Source organism: Anomaloglossus baeobatrachus, chromosome 1 (assembly GCF_048569485.1).
Source record: "Anomaloglossus baeobatrachus isolate aAnoBae1 chromosome 1, aAnoBae1.hap1, whole genome shotgun sequence".
Taxonomy (NCBI): Eukaryota; Metazoa; Chordata; class Amphibia; order Anura; family Aromobatidae; genus Anomaloglossus; species Anomaloglossus baeobatrachus.
The window spans coordinates 389,335,873-389,360,807 of record NC_134353.1 but is presented as its reverse complement, the minus strand read 5'-3'; the positions used below and the strand labels follow the sequence as shown (position 1 = coordinate 389,360,807).

At 44.1% G+C, this 24,935-nt stretch overlaps 1 protein-coding gene across 15 annotated transcripts in view; it reads left to right on the top strand.

Annotated features, from left to right (window-relative positions):
- Nucleotides 1–24,935, top strand: part of ADGRL3 (adhesion G protein-coupled receptor L3) — a 1,180,558-nt gene that overhangs the window by 822,279 nt on the left and 333,344 nt on the right. For all 15 annotated transcript variants that reach the window (XR_012754627.1, XM_075352554.1, XM_075352542.1 and 12 more), the window contains one exon: nucleotides 11,411–11,579. Coding sequence is in view for 14 of the 15 variants with exons in the window: in XM_075352554.1 (XP_075208669.1) it covers nucleotides 11,411–11,579 (169 nt within the window). In the remaining variant the exon portion in view is untranslated. The remainder of the gene's footprint in view (nucleotides 1–11,410; nucleotides 11,580–24,935) is intronic.

The window sequence follows — 24,935 nt, the reverse complement described above, 5'->3', positions numbered from 1 at the left end:
GGGATTAGCCAGCCTAGTGGGAGGTGTCAGCAGTTAGTAGAGGGTTTAGAGAGAGTAGCACACAGGAGAGGTGTGCAGACGTGCCTGAGCTGGGTCCTTGCAGCGGTGACCCCAGGGGCACAGGAGAGAGGTCGCCAGGACGGGTACTGAGATACCGCTGGGACCGGAGCACGAACGGGGCACAGGGCTCTAGGTCAAGCGCAAGTTTTACACTGTTTGGCAAATACCTGGCAAATATACTGGCGCTGGAAGATGATGGGGATAGTGGCGGCAGTGCAGACCCAAGCAGAACGAGCCCTGCATGAGGAGCAGCACCAGGAGCTGGTAAACAAGGCATCATCCTCAGCCCCACTAGCCCCCATGGTCGCGGAACCAGCAACACCCATGCCAGTTGACCCACCGGTAATACCGGATCCTCCCACCGCGGCAAGCTCAGATGGGACCACGGCGCCTCTGTCCACAGCCAGACCAGACTAGGCCGCAACACCACCGTCCATGACCAGACCGGACCTAGCTAGGCTGCGGAACACAGCCCTGGGAGACCCATCGACCACAAGAGAAGGCGCTGGTGACCAGACTGACCTGGAGCCAGCTAACGGTAATCTGGAGTGGGTTATCTGGGTTCGAGGAGCATCAGGTTCAAGAGGGAGTCCGTTATGGCTGCTGTGGCACAGAGGGCTGCTGTGAACGAGGAGGCCTGACAAACCATCATCTGGCAGCTGAACCAAGAGCGGCAGGCTCGGACTGCTAAGAAAAGGCAAGTGATCACCCGCAACTTACAGGAGAAGCAGGGCCTGCGCCAAGACATGTGGAGTGCCCGTGGGGTCCGGTACCAGGGCACCGTCGATAAATTCGACCAGCACAAAGGGTGGGGATTCATCACGGAGCCCGGGATGCATGCTGGCGTGTTTGTGTCCTGCAGGGATGTGCTTGACCACCTGGCACAAGGACATCCGGATCATGACCTGCACCTGGGTGATGTGGTTACGTACACCAGGCATCACAGAGAGAGGGGCTGGTATGCCCTTGATGTCCAGAAAATCCGGAATCTGTGTCAGCCAACTGCTCCTATTACCCCACCAGTTCCTAGGTCCTTCACGCTATGGTAGCTGAACCAGGCTACCCCAGCAGTTGTTACAGTTGAACTGTTTGTTGTTATTTTTCTGCTAATAATCTAAAAATGTTTACCAAAATTTGAAAAATTGAATCACTTGGGACAGTCACCTGATTAACCAGTTCACCAAATTAAGTTAAAAATGGACCATGGCTGCAGGACTGGCAGCAGCCAATACAAACTTGTGTCATTGTAAATAGTTGCACCCAGTGTGCCTACCAGAGTAATCCCCATTTGCACCATCAGGAAATTGATGCCACCACCAAAGAGAGGAAGGTTGGTGGAAAGGTGTGGGATAGAGAAGGCCCAGACCTGGCCACAAAAGGAACCAGTGACCTGCCTCCTCGAAGGGTTTTGGGGAACCAGGACCTTTTTGGGTGGTGGGTTGATGGGTGGGGGGTTACTCACTGCAACGTTTAAGAAATGTGCCTCCCCTGAGCGGGAAGATTGTTATGAAGAATGTTATGCATTAATATTTTTACTTTTACTTTCAGTTAAATAAAACTCTACTTCGCTTACAGCCCGAGGACGTGCTGTGTTTAACCAAGGGGAAATGTAGCGACCCTGAGACGCTCAGGGCACTACAGGGAACTGCATCCTCTTGGGGATGCAGGACCTACCCCATGGGACCTGGAGTATCAGTGCCGATTCCATCAAAACACGACCTAAATCCTAGTTCACCACTCCACATTGGGCACCTTCATGGACTTCACCGAATCAAATAATCCGGGGACATCAGCAGTAAACTAGGATCGGGGTTCGGACACTTACCTCCCCGCAGGGTCCGCACTGCCCGCCGTACGGAGAAGGAGACTGTACCCCAAAAGGGACAGTCGAGGTCCCCAAATGCTCCACGCTACGGGGACTCAATCTACAGAGAGTGCCGGGGACAGAGCAACCTGGATCACCACATTGGCTCTGGTCCTCCAAGGGACCTGAACCAACAACCCCTGGGTCCACAATGAGTAGAGACTGTTAAAGACAACCTGGTGTGGTCTCCATTATTGCCACACTACATCTCCCAGGCATAGCCCTACCTGCGGAGGGCCTACCATCACAGCTGCCACTACCATCAGCTCTCGGAGTACCTACATACAGCAGCGGCGGTTCTCCATCCTTAACCGCAACCTGCAGGTGGCGTTGCATGACAAAAACTCTTTTCTCCCCTGTAAATACCCCCCATTAACAAAAGGAGCCCAGGGCACGGGACCGGGAAACGGCCACCAAAGTGACATTCCCATTTGTTACTGCCCGGGACCGAGTACCTCCTTCTCTGGGCGTTACATTCACACATTGCCAGGTATTTGGTTTAGGTTTGCTGTAGCCTATACACCTACTGCAGAAATTTATACACATGCAAGCCACACACAAGTGATCAATGCAGGTCAGTCAATTACTATTATCAATGGCAATCGGTAGCATGGTTAATTCGGTCTTTATATTGACTAAAGGGCCATGTTTAATTCAAAAGTTATATTGACAATGCCAAAGTGTCATTTTTACATAGGCTTACAATACTGATCCAAAATACTGATCAAAATATGAGTATATTCTCCAGTGGTAAATGGCATTGTTAGAAATATTTGAGCACATTGGTTGAAAAGTTTCAATGAGAATCTGTAGAGGTGACTCACATCAGAGACAAATTAAAAAAACATATAAGAAAAAAGAAAGTCTTACAAACACCAGGTCATATTACCAATGCTCTAGCAGAATGCAGCAAACCCCCATTAAAAAGGAAGGGGCTGCACAAGTGCTAAATACTGATGAAATAGCCACTAACAAAACTACCAATTCATGGAGAGAATGGCTGCCTACTATCACAAATTCACAGAGATAAGGCTTGTGTAGGATGTGCAAGACATATGATGCACGGTAAGTGGATTACAGCCTATTGATAACACCAATGTTATTAGATCAGGTGGGCTGCCTAGCCCTATGTAAATACACCCCACAATGACAGACATCCCAATTCACTCAAACAGCACTAAAGTGCCTGGCTGCATCCAGTATAAAAATGAAAAAGTGTGCAATTAAAAGATGAAAAATATTGTATATAACACATGAAGTATTGGTCGATATATTAGCCAAAATAAGCAAGATTGCAACCCATGTCAAGGGTAGAGATGAGCGAGTACTGTAATATTTGTATTCGCTACACTCGTAACGAGTACTTTGTAATACTTCTCTATTCGTTTCGAATAGTGAGTTAAATGCAAGTCATTGGGAAATGCGAGTAATTTTCTACAGGACCCAACAAAGAGGTCTGGGGGCCTGAGGAAAAGGGTGAAATTGATTGGAAAGTGATGAAACTGAATGGAAGAACCTGGAGGATATGTCTGCATGCATTTCTGATTCACATATGGTTTCTGTGAATAAGGATGTCACAGTATTGCGCCACTTTTACAGATACAAAAGAACACCTAGCAAACCTAACCTAAATTGCATTTTACAGGCCAAAAAGGTTAAGAAACATTTTTTTCTGCATATTCACTTGTATATAAGGCTAAATAAACAAGAGGAAAAAAAATATCCCTTGTTCACACGCAGTGGTTTTTATTTTTTTTTTTACTTTTACAATTGGGAGGGCCCTGACATATATTTTGTAGGTCCCTCTGTCATACATAATTTCTAGTTAGCTATTCCCCAGCACTTTACAAGGCCAGCTAGAACATGCCCGTTGGTATGTTGATCTTTGACCTGAGGAGCCTCATAGTGTTTACAAAAATTATCCCTATGGCTTGAGTCATGGTTGACACAGGGAGTCACCATCACAAAGACCTCCAATGACAAATAGTAGTTAGGCTGGAGTAGGAGTACTGTCCTGGTTTGTCTACTGCACAATGTGCATAGTGTTTACAAAAATTAGCCCTATGGCCTGAGTCATGATTGACGCAGAGAGTCACCATCACAAGGGCCTCCAATGACAAATAGTAAATAGGCTGGAGTAGGAGTACTGTCCTGGTTTGCCCGCCACTGTACAATGTGCCTAGTGTTTACAAAAATGTAGCCCTATGGCCTGAGTTATGGTTGATGCAGGAAGGAAACAGCTTTATATGGCAAGGGGTGGATGTTAACAGCAGTAGTCAAAATGAACATTTTGTGGGAATTTTACTTTGGCTTGTTCTCATCTGGCTCATCTGGAGGGATTAGAAACTGTAGAGGAATCCAGTCCTTGCTAAATTTAATCAGTGTAAGTCTGTCTGCATTTTCTGTGGAAAGGCGGCAGTGCCTATCAGTGGTGATTGCCCCAGCAGAACTGAAAACATGCTCTGACATCACACTAGCAGCCGGGCAGGCCAGCATCTCCAAGGCATATAAGGAGAGGTCAGGCCAAGTGTTCAGCTTGGACACCCAATAATTAAAGGGAGCTGAAGCATCAGAAAGGATGCAGGTATGGTCACTTAAGTACCCCTTGACTATGTTTTTCAACTTCTCCCTCCTCCCGCATTGTTGGAGGCACAGATAGCCCTTGCTGCTGTGCTGGTTTATTGAAAATGGCCCAGTTTGCGCACATTTTCCCCCCACCTCTGTTTGACCTGGTGTTTGTGTCTCTCCCCATTAATCCTTGGTGTTGAAAAGAGCCGGTAACTCTGCTGCCAGCGTTGTCTGAGGGTGATGTTTTCAGCAACTGATCTACAGCGACCCTCTTGAAGGTTTCCATTGTGCAACCCTTTGGTGACTCCAAAAGGAGAAAAGAAGAGAAGGAAATTTCTCCTTGTACTGTGGGTCCAGAAAGGTGGCTAACCAGTACAGGTTGTTGGATAAAATGTGTATCACGGGAGGGTCTTACCCAGCGCTTTTTTTTATAAAAAAATAATTGCCGGAACGCATCTCTGAGGCAAGGAGCGGAGGGGGGGTGCTGCCGAGATTGAGGAGCGGGGGGGTGCTGTCGGGCGGCCGGGAGATCCTGTGCACGGCTTACCTGTTGAGGCGCACTGGGCAGCGGAAAACGGCAGTCCCCATACAGCTCTGCCCCCGGCCGCATTGCCGCCCCCTAAATATAGTGCTGCCTAAGCAAACTGCTCAACTTGTCCAATGGACGGTGCAGCCCTGTTTCTCATTTTTCAGTTTTGTAGTCTGTACGCTAATTTCAATCAAAAACTATGTAATTCAGATTTCAAAAGAAAAATAAAAAATGACATACTGTATAATTGTTTTTATTTTTCACTGGCAAAATATGGTTTTCGACTCACCTAGGCTGTATTCTATAAGAAACGCCAAATTTCAACCAAATTCATCAGGATCATTAACACTAGCTGATGCAGGTTCGATAGAGCAGAACGTGGCCACCGGTTCTTCAACTATCATCTGATTTGTTTCTGTCTCCACGTCTGTTCGGGGTCATTTGCGTGCCGGAGCCGCACCGACTGATTAAATAGTGCGTTATTTTATCCATCTAAGACAAGTTTGACGAAACAAAACTCAATGAACCCTGCTCCCTCCATTCTTCATCCCCCTGTTCCCTCCATCCTCCATCCCCCTGCTCCTTCCATCCTCGATCCCCCTGATCTCTCCATCCTCCATTCCCCTCGTCTCTCAATTCTCCATACCCCTGATCTCACTCTATCTCACTCTATCCCCCCTGCATCCTTCTTCCCCCAGCACAGCCTGCCGCCCTCTGCACCCCTCTCTCACATACCCTGCACTGCTCCATCTTCTCCAGTTTCTTTCCCGCTGGGCAAAACTCCATGGCTCCGCCCACCCAAGTCACATGTACGTGACATCGTCGCAGGTTCTGCAGCTCCAGTAGCTGCTCTGCTTGTGCCTCCGCTCCACACATGGCCAATTTGTATAGTTTACAAATTGGCCATGTGGACAGAGCCAGAGGTGCTGGCCCTCAGCGCTCCTCAGATTTTCCGGTACGCTGTACCGGCACGTACCGCAATAAAAAAAGCACTGGTCTTACCACAGACATTTACACATGAACTGTGCCATGTCGGCCAAGCTGTAAACAGGGAAAGGTTCTGTTTTCCCTCCAGGAGGAATAATACCCATACTCTTCTCACACTGACTCGCCTCCTCCTCCATCTCCTCAACTCTAGCCAATCTATGCTGGACAGACATGAAGCTGGGGTTGAGAGTCCCCTGTGTAGCACTGGGAGTCCCCTCGGTAGCACAGAAAAACTAGTCATCTCCTTCCTCATCCTCCTCATCAGGCACCAAACCGGCTGGGTGGGACATACAAATATAGCAAGGCGAATACACAAAAACGCTCAATATGACGAGTACCCCGAATACGGTACTATTCATGCGAGTAGCGAATAGTAATGATTACACTCGCTCATCACTAGTCAAGGGTCCTCATGCTTGTGAGTCTACACTAAACTTAAAAACAGCCCACATTGGATATAAATTAAAAAAAAATAGCAAAATAAACAGCCTTACCAAGAGCAGATAAAATTACCAATGCCCTAGAATAGGGGGAGATTTTTTCATTGAGTGTTCCCACCCCTGTTTTGGCGAGGAGCAAATCTACAACGCAGAGGAACTGCTATGGGAAGCAAAATGGCACCGCAGTATGCAAACTTTTCAGTTTCCATCCCAAACACATTAAAAGGTCCATTATCTACAGCCAGGCCCTAATATATAATATATAATCATATCTGTTCCAGCCCAGCAGACAGGGATGAACACTTCACCCATCTTAAAAAGACATTTTTAAACCAAGGCTACCATCCCACCTCCATTGATGATCAGATCATTAGAGCCACAAGGACCCCTAGAAGTGAACTGCTTCAATACAAACAAAAAGAGGAAAATAGTCGAGTACCTCTGGGGGTGACCTACAACCCACACCTTGAAGTACTGAGAAAAACAGTCAAGAAACATCACGCCATTCTACAAAAGGATAACCGGTTAAAAACAATATTCAAAAGTCCTTCATTGCTCTGCTACAGGCAATCTCCTAATTTAAGGAGCATCATGATCCGAAGCTCAATGCCCTCAGACACAGCAAGAGGAACTTATCCTTGTACTATAAAGAGCTGCAAAACCTGCTCTCATGTAGAGACCAAAGACCGGATACAGATCCTTAACACACAGAAGGACTATAAGATTCCTGGGACAATCACATGTTCCTCCTCCAATGTAGTGCACTTAATCCTGTGCACTATATGTCCTATTGGGGGTCTATATGTTGGAGAAACAAGGACAGAGACTAAGAGCAAGAATGAGATCTCACCGCCACACAGTTACAGACAAAAAAAAAACATTTACCTGTGGCCAAACATTTCTGTACTTCAGGACACAACATAAACCATATAAAAGTTGTCATATTAAAAGGCAACTTCAGATCACAGAGCCATCAAATGATCTGGGAATACAAATTAATTTCAATGTTTAACTCTGTTCACACAGGATTCAACCTGTCAGGAGGATTTATGATTCACTACAAGATCAGAGGAGTCTGCTCCAGAAACTGAGGGCACCAGGCCTGTGATCCTACATGGATATTGGGACAATAAAACTCTCACACCACTAATAAAAGCTAATTAAGGATTCACTTTCTAAGCTCAGTGTTTGTTTATTTAAATGTCTTTTATTATGCCATCCCTCTGCTCTGTTTGTGTATATATTTGTGTTTCTTCCGATATTTTGTCATACCATGCCTGATGAAGAGAACTGAGATGTCTCGAAAGCTGTCTTTGTAACATCATCTTATTTTATTTTAGTTAGCCATTAAAAGGTATCACAACTACAAAATTTTAATTTTGTTTCTCTCACTGAGAGCAATCAATCATTTTTGTGTCATTGTCATGCTCGAAGACCCAGCCACAACCCATCTTCTATGCTCTTAGTGAGGGAAGGAGTTTGTTGGCCAAAACCTTGCAATACATGACATCGTCCATCCTCCCTTCAGTACAGTGCAGTCAACCTGTCTCCTTTGCAGAAATGCACCCTGAAGTATGATGACTGCACCCCCATGCTTCACGGTTGTTCTTGGAGTTGTACTATTGATGCCAAAAAGTTTTATTTTGCTCTCATCTGACCACATGACCTTTTCCCATGCCTCCTCTGTATCATTGGTCATTAGGGAACTTCAAATGGACCTGGATATGTGCTGGCATGAGCAGGAGGACCTTGCTTGAACTGGGGTATTTTAATCCTTGACAGTGTAGTGTGTTACTAACGGTAACCTTTGAGACTGTGGTCTCATCTCTCTTCAGGTCATTGACCAGGTCCTACTATGTAGTTCTGCACTGATTCCTGGTTTTCCTTAAAAGAAATAGGATTTCTAAATTTGACTGTAAAAATGAAAATTTACTGCTAAACTTTTAACTTTTATAACCTCCTAAAAAATGTTTAAATAATGTTACTAGGTGAATGTTACTTATTAATCATTCATTTGGTATGACTATTTATTTTGAGAGCATAAAAATTTAAAGTTCATAAATTACAAATTTTTCAAAATTTTTGTCAAATTTCTGTTATTTTCATGAATAATTGCAAATTATACTAACCTAAATGTATTACTATCATGAAGTGGAATATGTCATGAAAAAAAAACTCAACATAATTCAGAATCACTGGGATCCATTGAAGCCTTCCAGAGGTATTACCACATAAAGCAATATTGGTCAGAATTGGAAAAATTTACCCCGGTCAGGAAGGTGGAAACATACTTTGGCAGGAAGTGGTTAATAGATTTTATCTATTTTTTTAATTATTTAACAAAATGCAAAGAATGTTCAAAATAGAAATCTATGTCAAATTGGTATTTGTGGTGACCAGCTTTTGCTTTCAAAGGCCTCCGTCACACATCCGTGCCTCCGGTACGTGTTTGCCATTTTTTACACGGACCGGAGACACGTGCTTACGTATAATCATTTATTGTAATGTTTAAAGCCTCATGCCAGTTTTTTGGCACGGAGCGAGTGTACGTTCCGTGCATACGTGTGTCCGTTTAGAAAAAGCGCTGACATGTCCGTGTTGCTCCGGGATCACGTACTCACAGACCCATTACATCCTATGGGTCCGTGTTGACACGTACGTGATACGGATGATGTCCGTGTGCTATCCATGCGGTCCGTGTCCGTGTGGCTCAAATCAAGTTTGTTACAAATTTAAATACTTGCAGGTGGCCAAGGTACCCTACAAAACCAACATAAAAATACTAAGGCCTCCGTGGATAATGGCATCGTTGCAGCAAATATCCAAAAACATTGGTTATCCAAGCCAAAAGACCAGCAGGTTCTTTTTTTGGGGCTAATTATCATAATGTGCTACTCACATCCACCTATGTGTCATTAATCTTAACAGATAACCATTAACTCCATTAGTAAAATATGAGAAAAACGGACATGATACGGAAAGCATACGGAACAGACACTGAGGTATTACACGCACAGAAAAAAAGGAAACACGTACACACGTAGGACATGTGTAATGCACACGGACACTACACGGAGAGGAAAAACGGACTCCAAAAATGGACATTGTCACACGTACGTTTTTTTAACATGAGTATGGCAGAGGCCAAAAGCACACAGTTTTGAAGAAACTCAGCACTGAGTTGGTTCCTACCATCTTGGAGAACAAACCACAGATCTTCTGTGGTTGTAGGCTTGTGCAACTCCTTCTGTCTTTTCAAAAAATATCACACAGACTCAATGATGTTGAGAGATGAGGGATATTGAGATTGTATAAAAAACAGCAATAGGCAGGGTCCACTTAAACAGATTGCTACCTCTTCTATGACAAACGTAGATAGTGTTGGCAAAAAGTATTCAATTGTGAACTGTCCCTGTTTTACTATTAAATTAGCCTAACAGTACAAACATATGAAGCTGATGCCAAAAAAGTCACTTGTTGGTAGACATATTTATTCAGGCAATTCTTGTGATATTAACATATAGACTCTGCTTTAAGAACTTTATACAGTCTTCTAAATTATTATTTATTTTTACCTATTAATGTATGTACAGTACATTTTTTTTAGTTCCATAAGAAATTAGCTTACATTTTGATCATATTGTAAAAGATAAACTACTATAACAAGCTGACTCATCGACTTGGAACAGAACACTTATCGCTCTTTGTTGCACCTAGAACTACAATAAAAACTTAAGAGGTTGGCAACTTTTTAAAAATATGCTACATTTTTAATATTCAAACACAATAACCTTAATAATGTGCATGTAATTACAGTTAAGTTGCCCAAAATGAAACACTGAGTTTCAATCACTCAATTACGGTACCTGTCAGATGTTTGCAATCTGAGGCAGGTACAATTTTTATTGTGGTTACATGTTCATTTCCCCACTATGAGTCCAAAAATATGAAATGTCAGTGTTCTTGTGATCAAAGCTCTGCCAACATAAGGAACCATCACAGTTAGATGCCAAAGCTACAGTATGCCATCTGAAGCTACCAGCACAGATGATGTCAATGATGGCAATACAGATTACATGGCTGTCATCCGAATGACAGCTGGCAGGCAGCCATCTCAGAATCTTATCAATAGCAGCGCTCATTTCATATCTCAGTAATGTTATAATCTATCTTCACTGAATACAGATTTTACTCGTAAATTTAGAATTTTGAAAATGACTGCTCAATTCTGCCAAAGGCACCTGCAGATTATTACATTTGCTAAGTTCCTAGTTTTCATGTGACCTATTAATTTATTAAATAAAAATTATAACGATTGCTATCTTTAAGCCTGTAGCTCTTAGCGGGTGTGTTCTTAATTGGAGGAAAGGAAAGAAGGAATGGGGGAAGGTTTATTAACACAAACAGGAAGGGGAGAGTTTGTCTTGAAAAGAAGGACTTGGAAGTGGGAAATTGTGGGAGATAAACTTCCCTACTTTCATTCCAATACAAGGAGACCACCCATTTTTGTCAGAGGAGTTTAAAACCTAAAGACTCTTGTCACGGAGACAAAAAGAGCATAAAAGAAGTGTCTAGGTAAATGAGATTCAGTTAGAATTTTATTTCCCAACATCAAAACATCTAAGAACAGGGATTTTGATTGGTGTTTGAACAGAAGCTGATTTACAGTACCCAGGAGTGGCCTCAAAGCAGTGTGACGAGGGGTGGGGTTCCACTCCGCATTCTGCTTACATCTGTCTGCTGCTAGTGCTGGTAAGATCTAATGAGTGTAGAGGCAACAGGAGGCAGATGCCAATTATTTGATATTAATGACCTGTGCAAAGGAAAGGTCATCAATATACCTGTAATGGAAAACTCCATTAACACAACTTCTGTAGAATGCATGTTATTTTAAGATTAAAAAACATAATAATGATGTGAGATAACAAAAATTAACATTTTATTTGTTATATTCTTTTTCAGATCATGGGTTATAGGTGCAATAGCCCTCTTATGCCTGCTGGGGTTGACTTGGGCTTTTGGTCTTATGTATATAAATGAAAGTACAGTCATCATGGCATATTTGTTCACTGTTTTCAACTGTCTTCAGGGAATGTTTATATTCATTTTCCACTGCGTACTTCAAAAGAAGGTAAATCAAACATTTATTTCATTCTTAATCTTTATTTTTTTATATTTTTTCACTATGCAATAGCAGATGTGTCACCAGATTCCACAATACAAACGGCATACATCTGTTAAGGCCCTGTCACACACAGAGAGAAATCTGCGGCAGATCTGTGGTTGCAGTGAAATTGTGGACAATCAGTGCTAGGTTTGTGGCTGTGTACAAATGGAACAATATGTCCATGATTTCACTGCAACCACAGATCTGCCAAAGATTTATTTCTGTGTGTGATGGGGCCTTTAGACCTGATGAGGTTGATGTTTAAACTTTCAGATAGAATTATTCAGTCATCCATATATGGGTTTCCAATCTCTGCCCACCTAGCCTGATTGACAGCTCCTCAGTATCCCGCTTCCTCACTCACTGCTGCTACAATCTCATACTGCTCAATACAATCTGCAACTTGTCAGTCAGGCTGAGTGACCTTAGATTGCATACATTTGGACTTTTGAGTTCTTTTACTCTTTAAGTGGGTTCATAAAATACCCATTTTAATATTTGTTTATAGAGCCACATTAACATAAGTGCGCTAACCTCATCAAGGATTATATATGGATATATCAAGCATTATAAAAACAATTGTCTGTGCTTGGAGCAAGTATATACAGTACAGACCAAAAGTTTGGACACACCTTCACATTCAAAGAGTTTTCTTTACTTTCATGACTCTGAAAATTGTAGATTCACATTGAAGGCATCAAAACTATGAATTAACAAATGTGGAATGAAATACTTAACAAAAAAGTGCTTTTGCTTTGATTACTGCTTTGCACACTCTTGGCATTCTCTTGATGAGCGTCAAGAGGTAGTCACCGGAAATGGTCTTCCAACTGTCTTGAAGGAGTTCTCAGAGATGCTCAGCACTTGTTGGCCCTTGTGCCTTCACTCTGCGGTCCAGCTCACCCCAAACCATCTCAATTAGGTTCAGGTCTGGTGACTGTGGAGGCCAGGTCATCTGGCGTAGCACCCCATCACTCTCCTTCTTAGCCAAATAGCCCTTACACAGCCTGGAGGTGTGTTTGGGGTCATTGTCCTGTTGAAAAATAACTGATGGTCCAACTAAACGCAAACCGGATGGAATAGCATACCGCTGCAAGATGCTGTCGTAACCATGCTGGTTCAGTATGCCTTCAATGTTTAAATAAATCCCCAACAGTGTCACCAGCAAAACACCCCCGCACCATCACACATCCTCCTCCATGTTTCACGATGAGAACCAGGCATGTAGAGCCCATCTGTTCACCTTTTCTGCGTCACACAAAGACATGGTGGTTGGATCCAAAGATCTCAAATTTGGACTCATCAGACCAAAGCACAGATTTCCACTGGTCTAATGTCCATTCCTTGTGTTCTTTAGCCCAAACAAGTTTCTTCTGCTTGTTGCCTGTCCTTGGCAGTGGTTTCCTAGCAGCTATTTTACCATGAAGGCCTGCTGCACAAAGTCTCCTCTTAACAGTTGTTCTAGAGATGTGTCTGCTGCTAGAACTCTGTGTGGCATTGACCTGGTCTCTAATCTGAGCTGCTGTTAACCTGCGATTTCTGAAGCTGGTGACTCGGATAAACATATCCTCCGGAGCAGAGGGGGTCTTCCTTTCCTGGGGCGGTCCTCATGTGAGCCAGTTTCTTTGTAGAATTTGATGGTTTTTGCCACTGCACTTGGGGACACGTTCAAAGTTTTCCCAATTTTTCGGACTGACTGACCTTCATTTCTTAAAGTAATGATGGCCACTCATTTTTCTTTACTTAGCTGCTTTTTTCTTGCCATAATATAAATTCTAACAGTCTATTCAGTAGGACTATCAGCTGTGTATCCACCAGACTTCAGCACAACACAACTAATGGTCCCAATCCCATTTATAAGGCAAGAAATCCCACTTATTAAACCTGACAGGGCACACCTGTGAAGTGAAAACTATTTCCGGTGACTACCTCTTGAAGCTCATCAAGAGAATGCCAGAGTGTGCAAAGCTGTAATCAAAGCAAAAGGTGGTTACTTTGAAGAACCTAGAATATAAGACATATTTTCAGTTGTTTCACACTTTTTTGTTAAGTATTTCAATCCAAATGTGTTAATTCATAGTTTTGATGCCTTCAATGTGAATCTACAATTTTCAGAGTCATGAAAATAAAGAAAACTCTTTGAATGAGAAGGTGTGTCCAAACGTTTTGTCTGTACTGTATCTAGTTTTGCTTTATACCTAGATATGCTTTACAAACTCTAGATCAATGTGGCACCTACTGTACTTAGACATACTGTAAGAATCAATTGGATTAAATCTACCTTGTCACTTCACCTTGTATGGAAAGAGAAAACATCTCCTCAACCTTTTTTGATTACTGTATATACTGTTTTTTTTGCTCCTTGTGCAATGATGACTATGTAGCCTTCATTTATGCTAGGGAGAGATGTAAAAAACAACACCTCCAATGTTAAACCAAGTTACTTGAAGTTAATCGCTACTACTGTGTCCTTATTTCAGAATTGGTCACTCCTCCCTTCTAGACATCCTTCGTACATATAAAATGTGGTGGGTAATGCCTTCCTGCTAACCATAGTACATTTGGCTTGATGATTTTACTGGTTCAAATTATCGCCAGCTTCATCATCAGTATGTTTTAGCTGTATGTTACAGCTGACACCCTGCTGCAATGGCTGTGATTGGTGCTAGTCATGTAGTATTCCCAAATCACAGTTAACATGAACATGTATGGCATTGCTGTAGAGGAGAGAATCCACTTAAAGGGTTATTGCAGTCAAATAGCTCTCAATCCCTGTTATGTGTATAAATAGTAGTTTCTGAGCACAAGGGGTGTATCAACATGTTCAGAACAATTTTTTTTTACAAATTATAAAATCCACGTGAAAAAGAAAAATTTCGGGACTAAAACAATATTTTCTTAGGAAACACGTATTTTTTTTCACTTTCACATTCCAATGTTATAAACTGTTGTGAAGCACCTGTGTGTCAAAAATTGGGTCATTTGTTTTTTTCTGGTTGTTTTTTTTTGGCAGTTTCAACCCCCTGGGTCTTTGAAAATACAAAATAATGCCCACAATCCATTCCAGCCAAAGTTGTGCTCAAATAATCAAATATCACTCCTTCCCTACAAAGCCCTACATTGTGTCCACAGTAGTTTCTCACCATGTATTGAGTATCGGCTTATTAAGTAGAACTGTTTTTTTTTACAAAGTATGAAGTTTGATTATTTATGAATATATCTGTGTGAAAAAGAAAAATTTAAGATTAAAACATTTTCGTGTAAAACATGTAATTTTTCATTTTCATGACCCATTGTTACTAACTTTCCTGAAGCACCTGTAAGTCTAAAAAGGGGGAATCCTAGGGGAATTTTTAGAAGGGTGCTGTTTCCAAATGGGGGTTAGCTGAGAGATGTTAAGCTATGTGTCCACGTTGCTTTTTACCTGCTTTTTACCTGCTTTTTTGCTGCTTTTTACCTGCTTTTTCAATTTGGGTTTCTTGTGCGCACTATGCTGTTCAAAATGCTGCCTTTTTGTGGCAGAAATTTGGGCAAAAACTCTGCTTTGCAGTTCAAAACACAAATTTCAAAAACAATTGACATGTTGCTTCTTTGAAAAGCAGAGTTTTTGCCCAAAGTTCTGCCACAAAAAGGCAGCATTTTGAACAGCATAGTGCGCACAAGAAACACAAATTCCCATAGACTTTGCTTGAAAAGCAGAACACATCCATTTTGGCATTAAACGCTGCAGTTGAAAAAGCAGCAAAAAAGCAGGTAAAAACCAGGTAAAAAGTAACATGGACACATAGCCTAACTGCTGTTTCAGAACCTTGTGGGATCTGCAAATGTGAAATGGCACCAACAAATAACATTCCTTACGTTCCGAGCCATGCCATGTGCCGAAATAGTAGATTCTGACTACATATATACTTCCTTGAATAAGCCATATGTATAATTTTTAGTTTGCTGAGAAGACTGTGAAATAATGGCTCCTATTCTGATGGAAGAAGCAGAATGATGCGGTATTGAGGCCAAACCAAAACTGAATTAAGTCTTGAGAAGACTAGAGGCTTACATATTGGAGTCCAGACAATTTAAATAATGTGCACTTTTATGAATAAAGGCTGTAAGAGAAGAACCGATTTGTGAATAGTTCTTAATGAACTGCCAGATTGGTGAATAATTTGTTTGTTTTTTTAAAATCGCTCTGAGAGTCATGGGTTGTGGCCAGTCCAGAATTTTTAAGACCTTTTCAAGATCCATCTACAACCAGTAGGAGAGAAGATGTGCTTCATAAATGGCATCTCTTGGTGTTCAAATTGTCAATTTTTGAGTTTGGCATACAGGTTTTTTGTTTCCGTGTATGTAAAGGAGCATAGGCATGTTTGCTTTGTGACTACACATCACAGAGAGAATCAGAATATCATTAAAATACAAAAACATACTGATTCAGAAAATCACTGAAAATTTAATTTTCTAAATGCTGAAGCATTGTACAAACCATACTAAATTGGTAGATATTTATAATAAAGGGGGCTTTACACGCTACGACATCGCTAATGCGAACTCGTTGGGGTCACGGAATTGGTGACGCTCATCCGGCCGCATTAGCGATTCCGTTGCGTGTGACACCGATGAGCGATTTTGCATCGTTGCAAAAACGTGCAAAATCGCTCATCGGTGACATGGGGCTCCATTCTCAAGAATCGTTACTGCAGCAGTAACGAGGTTGTTCATCATTCCTGCGGCAGCACACATCGCTCCGTGTGACACCGCAGAAACGAGGAAGCTCTCCTTACCTGCCTCCCGGCTGCTATGCGGAAGGAAGGAGGTGGGCGGGATGTTACATCCCGCTCAGCTCCGCCCCTCCGCTGCTATTGGGCGGCCGCTCAGTGACGTCGCTGTGACGCCGCACGGACCGCCCCCTTAGAAAGGAGGCGGTTCGCCGGTCACAGCGACGTTGCCGGGCAGGTAAGTATGTGTGACGGGTCTGGGCGATGTTGTGCGGCACGGGCAGCGATTTGCCCGTGTCGCGCAACAGATGGGGTCGGGTACCCACACTAGCGATATCGGGACCGATATCGCAGTGTGTAAAGCCCGCTTAACTGTCGTACCAGTTAAACGCTGTTTTCCACTTATCTTCTGTCTTAATTCAAGTTAAATCCAAAGCTCCACATAAATCATGATTCTTAAAAATGCAGGCTCCGATCAAAGAGTTCTGATATGGGAGATAAAGGGTAACGATTTTTTAACTGTGATTTTATTTCATCCCCTTCTATACACAGTCTAAGTGATCCATCTTTCTTCTTTACAAAGAAAATTAAAGTCATTGGCAGAAATTAGTTTCAATGGAGGCTCTAAAGAAATTAGAGGAAGATTCAATCTCTTAGTCAATAAAGTATTCATGCAGTTCCCTGTAGTTCTTTAGTGCCTGACCAGAATATTTTGAGGGCCTGTTTGACTGTGATATAAGAATTATGAACTGATCCTTAATACAAGATAGATTTAACTCTTGGGTGATCTCTTAAATCTTATCTTGAGTCTGGAATTTCCTTGCTTGGCTTTCAGCAAGGCACAGTCAATTCGGAAATGACAATATAATCCATAGTAAAGGGATATTCATTCTGCTATATGCAGACTTCTCTCAGAGTTACACAAAGTGGTTTACATAAGTTGCATGGGGGTTACAGTTCTCTCCATTCAGACTTCTAGAAAACGAAGATTTGTAACTTGATGAACTTGAAACGTCTCTCTGGACCTCTCCTTAAAATGTAAATCCATTCTTTTGGGAAGTGAGATCAAGTCATCGAAGGAAGTAGGCAGATTCCTTTCCAGCAATGATAAGAAAATCTCAAGTATAAAGTCAAAGACAAAGCCTCATTATTTTAGATATGTTTAGATGCCAGGGAACTAGATTGCAAATTGGTCTACAGTATTGTTGCAGACCAAGTAAAGCATTGATTACTGAATAAATTCTACTCAGCTCATCAAAAACTTTACTGAGACTAAAGGGGGCTTTACACACACAGCGATATCGCTAGCGATGTCGTTGGTGAAAGCACCCACCCCCGTCGTTCGTGCGTCACGGGCAAATCGCTGCCCGTGGTGCACAAAATTGTTAGGAGCCGTCACACGGACTAACCTGCCTAGCAACGTCGCTTTCTAAGGGGGCGTTTTGTACGGCGTCACAGCGACGTCACTAAACGGCCGCCCAATAGAAGCAGAGGGGCGGAGATGAGCGGCTGTAACATCCCGCCCACCTCCTTCCTTCCTCATTGCCGGCGGCCGCAGATAAGCTGTAGTTCATCGTTCCCGAGGTGTCACACGTAGCGATGTGTGCTGCCTCGGGAATGATGAACAACCTCCGTCCTGCAACAATCAACGATTTTTTGAAAATGAACGACGTGTCAACGATCAACGATAAGGTGAGTATTTTTTATCGTTAACGGCCGTTCGTTGGTGTCACATGCAATGACGTCGCTAACGATGCCAGATGTGCGTCACGGAATCCGTGACCCCGGCGATATATCGTTATATACGTCGTTGCGTGTAACGGGGCCTTAAGGGGAATGATGGAAAGGATTTTATTTAGGATCATCTGAGGCCTAAACCTCTTAAAACAGTTAGAAAAATATATAGGCCACCCTTGACCAGTCAGAAGAAAACCGTTTTGGACAAAGTTTAAAATGAATAGTACATTTCAACAGCCCCTACAGACCTTAGGGTTCCCATCATTACAGGCAGAAATTGGAACATGAACAATGGAAATAAATGCTGTAAAGCTGGGTTTACACACTGAGACTTTCTAGAGATCAAACCTGCGATCTCAACCTAGCCGGGATCGCTACAAAGTCTCTGGTGAGCTGTCAAACAGGCAGACCTGGCCAACGACCTAACAGCGATCCGGACCTGCAGAGCGACTAGCTGGTTGTTGGGGACGTGTCAAAAAAGCAGGTGAACTTCACCCGACTTCATTTAATGCCGCGCGGCTCTGTGTGCCGTGTAAATAAATAAATACTTAAAAAATCCGGCGTGCGGTCCCCCCCTATTTTAATACCAGCCAGATAAAGCCATACGGCTGCAGGCTGGTATTCTCAGGATGGGGAGCCCCACGTTATGGGGAGCCCCCCAGCCTAACAATATCAGCCAGCAGACGCCCAAAATTGCCGCATACATTAGATGCGACATCTGGGACTGTACCCGGCTCTTCCCGATTTGCCCTGGTGCGTTGGCAAATCGGGATAATAAGGAGTTATTGGCAGCCCATAGCTGCCAATAAGTCCAAGATTAATCATATCAGGCGTCACCCCGAGATACCTTCCATGATTAATCTGTAAATTACAGTTAAAAAACACACACACCCGAAAAATCCTTTATTAGAAATAAAAAACACTAACAAATTCCCTCATTACCAATTTATTACCCATAACAAAGCCCTCCTTGTCCGGCGTAATCCACGGTCCTCCAGCGTCGCATCCAGCTCTGCTGCATGCAGGTGACAGGAGCAGCAGAAGACACAGCCGCTCCTGTCACCTCCACACAGCTAATGAAGAGAGCCGTGTGATCGGCTGAGCTGTCACTGAGGTTACCTGGATCCAGCGGTGGATGCAGCGGTGGCCGCGGGTAACCTCAGTGACAGTTCAGCTGATCGGGTTTCTCACCTCATTTGCTGGTGATTTCCCCCCCTCTCTCATACTCACCGATCCCCGATCACCGGCGCTGCACGGCGTTCACACTGCTCCGGCGGCTTTTCCTTTTTTGAAAAAGCCGGCCGCTCATTAAACAATCTCCTATTCCCTGCTTTCCCCGCCCACCGGCAAATGTGATTGGTTGCAGTGAGACACGCCCACACACTGAGTGACAGCTGTGTCACAGCACCCAATCACAGCAGCCGGTGGGCGTGTCTATACTGTGCAGTAAAATAAATAAATAAATAATTAAAAAATCCGGCGTGCGGTTCCCCCTATTTTAATACCAGCCAGATAAAGCCATACGGCTGCAGGCTGGTATTCTCAGGATGGGGAGCCCCACGTTATGGGGAGCCCCCCAGCCTAACAATATCAGTCAGCAGCCGCCCAGAATTGCCACATACATTAGATGCGATAGTTCTGGGACTGTACCCGGCTCTTCCCGATTTGCCCTGGTGCGTTGGCAAATCGGGGTAATAAGGAGTTATTGGCAGCCCATAGCTGCCAATAAGTCCTAGATTAATCATGTCAGGCGTCTCCACGAGATTCCTTCCATGATTAATCTGTAAATTACAGTAAATAAACACACACACCCGAAAAATCCTTTATTAGAAATAAAAAACACTAACAAAGTCCCTCATCACCAATTTATTACCCACAACAAAGCCCTCCTTGTCCGGCGTATTCCACGGTCCTCCAGCGTCGCATCCAGCTCTGCTGCATGCAGGTGACAGGAGCAGCAGAAGACACAGCCGCTCCTGTCACCTGCACGCAGCTAATGAAGAGAGCCGTGTGATCGGCTGAGCTGTCACTGAGGTTATCTGGATCCAGCGGTGGATCCAGCGGTGCCGCGATTAACCTCAGTGACAGCAGCTGATCGCTATACTCACCTCAATTGCTGCGTGTAGCTGACCGGAGCGGCGGTGAGTAGCGCGATCAGCTGAGCTGTCACTGAGGTTACCCGCGGCCACCGCTGCATCCACCGCTGGATCCAGGTAACCTCAGTGACAGCTCAGCCGATCACACGGCTCTCTTCATTAGCTGCGTGCAGGTGACAGGAGCGGCTGTGTCTTCTGCTGCTCCTGTCACCTGCATGCAGCAGAGCTGGATGCGACGCTGGAGGACCGTGGAATACGCCGGACAAGGAGGGCTTTGTTGTGGGTAATAAATTGGTAATGAGGGAATTTGTTAGTGGTTTTTATTTCTAATAAAGGATTTTTCGGGTGTGTGTGTTTTTTAACTGTAATTTACAGATTAATCATGGAAGTAATCTCGGGGAGACGCCTGACATGATTAATCTAGGACTTATTGGCAGCTATGGGCTGCCAATAACTCCTTATTACCCCGATTTGCCAACGCACCAGGGCAAATCGGGAAGAGCCGGGTACAGTCCCAGAACTGTCGCATCTAATGTATGCGGCAATTCTGGGCGGCTGCTGGCTGATATTGTTAGGCTGGGGGGCTCCCCATAACGTGGAGCTCCCCATCCTGAGAATACCAGCCTTTAGCCGTATGGCTTTATCTGGCTGGTATTAAAATTGGGGGGGACCTCACGCCGGATTTTTTAATTATTTATTTATTTATTTTACTGCACAGTATAGACACGCCCACCGGCTGCTGTGATTGGGTGCAGTGACACAGCTGTCACTCAGCGTGTGGGCGTGTCTCACTGCAACCAATCATATTTGCCGGTGGGCGGGGAAAAGCAGGGAATAGGAGATTGTTTAATGAGCGGCCGGCTTTTTCAAAAAAGGAAAAGCCGCTGGAGCAGAGGGAACGCCGTGCAGCGCCGGTGATCGGGGATCGGTGAGTATGAGAGAGGGGGGGACACTTCAGTCACTCGGGGGATTAGCGGTCACCGGTGAATCCTTCACCCGTGACCGCTAATCAGGACGCTACACAGACAGAGCCGCGGAGTCGCTGTAAAGTCCCCTTTACACACTGAAACTTGCTAGCGATCATGCTGCACAGCGGGAAACAAAGGACCTAGGAATGGTCCTAAACGATTTGTAGCGATCACAACTTCACAGCAGGGGCCAGGTCGCTGATAGGTTTCACACACTGCAATGTCGCTGGGGAGGTCGCTGTAACGTCACAAAACCGGTGACGTTACAGCGATGTCGTTTGCGATGTTGCAGTGTGTAAACCCAGCTTAAAGCTGGAAGTCAAATATTGTGGCTCAAAGTTTGTGCGTCCATTCCAATAGAGGTCCCATGCAGCTTGGATGACCTCCTGTTGACTCACAGATAACTTTGATACAAGTGCAGCCAATTAATCAAGTTCAATAGGTACATATACTGCTGTACCTTTTGGGATCCATGACTTGAGTATTCTGTTATATCCCATCTGACTTCTTCTTGTATTTCTACTTATCAAATACAAATAAACCCATCCTCTTTCTATAGATGAGTGAACCTTTCAAAATTCGGTTCGTTGATCTGTGATGAACTTCCTTAAGTTCGTTGAACAGTTCATGGAACATTTTCAAACCTCATTTGACTCATTGGGAGGCCAAACCTTAGGCAGAGAAAACACCTTTCGGCGGAGGTTGAAAAGCTTCCAAAACAGCAAAAATATGTTTTTCAGTGAGCCACACTGTTTTGGCACAGCCATTAGCCTCCTAGACTATTGAAATAAGAAATATTCAGGTGGATGAGAGACAGGTGTGGGGCCGGTGCTCCCAGACTCCTGCCAGTACAGACAAGACACAACTTGGAGACCTATCTTGGAGTCTTGACATTTAAAAACATTGTCCCCCCAATTACCCCATAGTGTCTTTGCACAGCAGTAAGGTATGGTCCATGCAACACACAGGATGTGTCCTGGCATTTCCATTTTTAAAATCAAGAGGTAGAGGAGTGTCAGAATTAGGCCTGTTGCTCCTACACCCCTGCCAGTATAGAAAAGCACAAATTGGAGACCCATTTTGGAGTCTTGAGATGGTTTGAGGCTCTCAAAACCCTTTCAGTACAGTCAAGACACAACTTGGAGACCCATCTTGGAATGTTGAGATTTAAAAACATTTCAGGCAGATAGCAGGACAGTGGCATCAATTGGAGTCTAACATTTCCAAAAATTAAGGCCAGACAATTGGAAAAATGGCAACAATTATTACAGATTACAAATAGTCCAACGTTGCAACATGAATACGTGGGAACGGTCCTGTAACAAGGCCTCAACCAGCATTTTTACCTTCACCAAAGACAGCAAGATGACAGACAGATGTAGGCCTGGTGCTCCCAGACCCCTGGCACTACACCATCATCTATTCTTCACAGTCTGGGACTGGGGTGGCAAAGTCATTGGACATCCATGACTTGTTCATCTTAATGAAAGTTAGGTGGTGTAGACTTTTAGGGGACAGTCGGATGCGCTTATCCATCAGTATACTGCCAGGAGCACTGAAGACACGCTCTGAGACAACGCTGGCTGCCATGCATGCCAAAACCTCCTAAGCCTGACTGGTGAGCTCAGGCCACTTTTCCATTTTTGAAGATCAAAATGCAAAAGTGTCCAAACCCCTCCTTATGGCATCGATATTGAGCTCTAAATACTCCTGCACTATCCTCTCAAGTCGTTCACAATGTGTCAGACTGGTACTCTGTTCTGCATGTACATGCAATGGTCTAAAAAATGTTTGCCAAACCTCACAGAAATTGCTTCTGCCACTTGAACTGCTGCTGCTAATGTTTCTGCGATGACAATGCGACATTCCTGTGGTTGGAATTCTAGAACTGCGATGCACAAAAAATGCCTCACTACTGTCTACTGTTAAGATGGTATACAAGCTTGCTTCGATGCTCAGCACCCACGCATCCCTTTTGAAGGGGGAAGCATCTTGCAAAATGTACTCTTATACTGTGGATCTAAAAGAGTGGCAACCCAGTAGTCAGCAGTATTTCTAATCCTAACAATACGTACATCATGGTGCAGCAAGAAGGCTCTCATTTGTCGGACGCTTCTATGAGGTTCAAGTCCATGTGTTGGTGGCAGGGTAACGCCCAAGCTTGCCTCCTCCATCCCCTTACACCAACCACGGACAACAGAGATGGTATCAATATCTTCATCGCCTGGGTTTTCTGCGCCCATCACCTCTCCCTCCTCCATTTGTTCCTTGGCTCCTGCACCTTCACTACTAGTTTGTCTGCTACCATGAGCCCACCTCAATCATCTCCCATGACATTCGCCTGTGCAACAATTGTCCGGACCTTACTTAAAATGGTATCTCTTCCTTATCCTCCTCTGCTTCCTCCTCTTCCTCTGGGACCCCGACCTCCTCCTGCAGACAGTTCAAAGTGTGCTCCAACATGTAGATGACCGGAATAGTGATGCTGATGATGACATTGTCAGCACTAACCATCTTTGTAGCTATATCAAAACTGTGCAGAAGGGTGCAGAAGTCCTTCATCTTTGCGCACTCTGTAATTGTGATTTTCCCCACATCCGGACTGTGGTGTCCAAGGCTATGCATCATGACATAGTGCACCAGGGCTCATTGCTGCTGCCACAGTTGCTTCAATATCTGCAGAGTGGAATTTCACTGTGTCGGCACATCACATATCAAGCAGTGAACCGGTAGGCCTAAAGACATTTGTAGCGATGCAAGTCAATTAGCCGCAGGGTGTGAATGGCACAGTGACCGTGCCTTCTACAGCTGCACATCCAGGTGGGGATAGGGGCCTAGAAATTGCTATACAACTGATTTGAGGATGTGAGCCATATGTGTCATGTCACCCAGGCATAGGGCCTGCACCATATTTTCACCATTATCGTACAAATCCTTCCCTAGCTCCAGGTTCAGTGGAGACAGCCATTGATCAAACTCAGCCTGGATAGCAGTCCATGACTCTGCAGCTGTGTGACTGCATTCTCCAATGAATATTAGTTCCAGCACTCCTGATTGCGTTGAGCCATGGCTTGTTTGGTACAGAGGTGGGGTGGATTTTCTCTGCACTGTTGGAATATGTGTTACATTAAGAGAGAAGTTGAGAGAGGAGGTCCCAGAGGAGGTGGAGAAAGCAGAAGCAGTGGAGGAAGTGGTAGATCCAGAGTTTGTCCTGCAAGACTTGGGTATTTCAAGACTTAGGAAGCAGCCCCTTCCATGCCTGCCCCCGCAGCCACCAGAGTAACACAGTGCCCAGTCAGTGAGATGTAATGCCTCTAAACATGCTTGCTCATCTAGGTGTCAGTGGTGAAATGCACCCTGGGAGACACACTGTATTTCAAAGAAAAGGTAATGTCTGCGACATTATGGTGTTGTGCACACACAGCTTTATTAGAGAAGTAATGATGACTGGGCAACTGGTACTGGGGGATGGCATTGGCCATCAGCTTTCGAAAACCCTCTGTATCCACCAGCCAGAAAGGCAGCAACTCTGTGGCCAACAGATTGGATATTGTCAAGTTCAAGCTCTTAACTTTTTCATGTGTAGGAGGAAATAATATTTTCCATGACCAGAACTGCAGGACCGAGGACTGCCTGGTGTGTGTATCCTAAAAGAGGGTGGAATAGGTTGTACACGAGAAACTGGTGGACTGCGAGGGAGGTGCAGGCAGAGATGTTATGGTGGATTGCAAAACATGAAATGTGCTCAGTCTGTGAGATTGGTCAAAATCCACAGGCATGTCCACTTCCGTAACAACTGACGGGCTC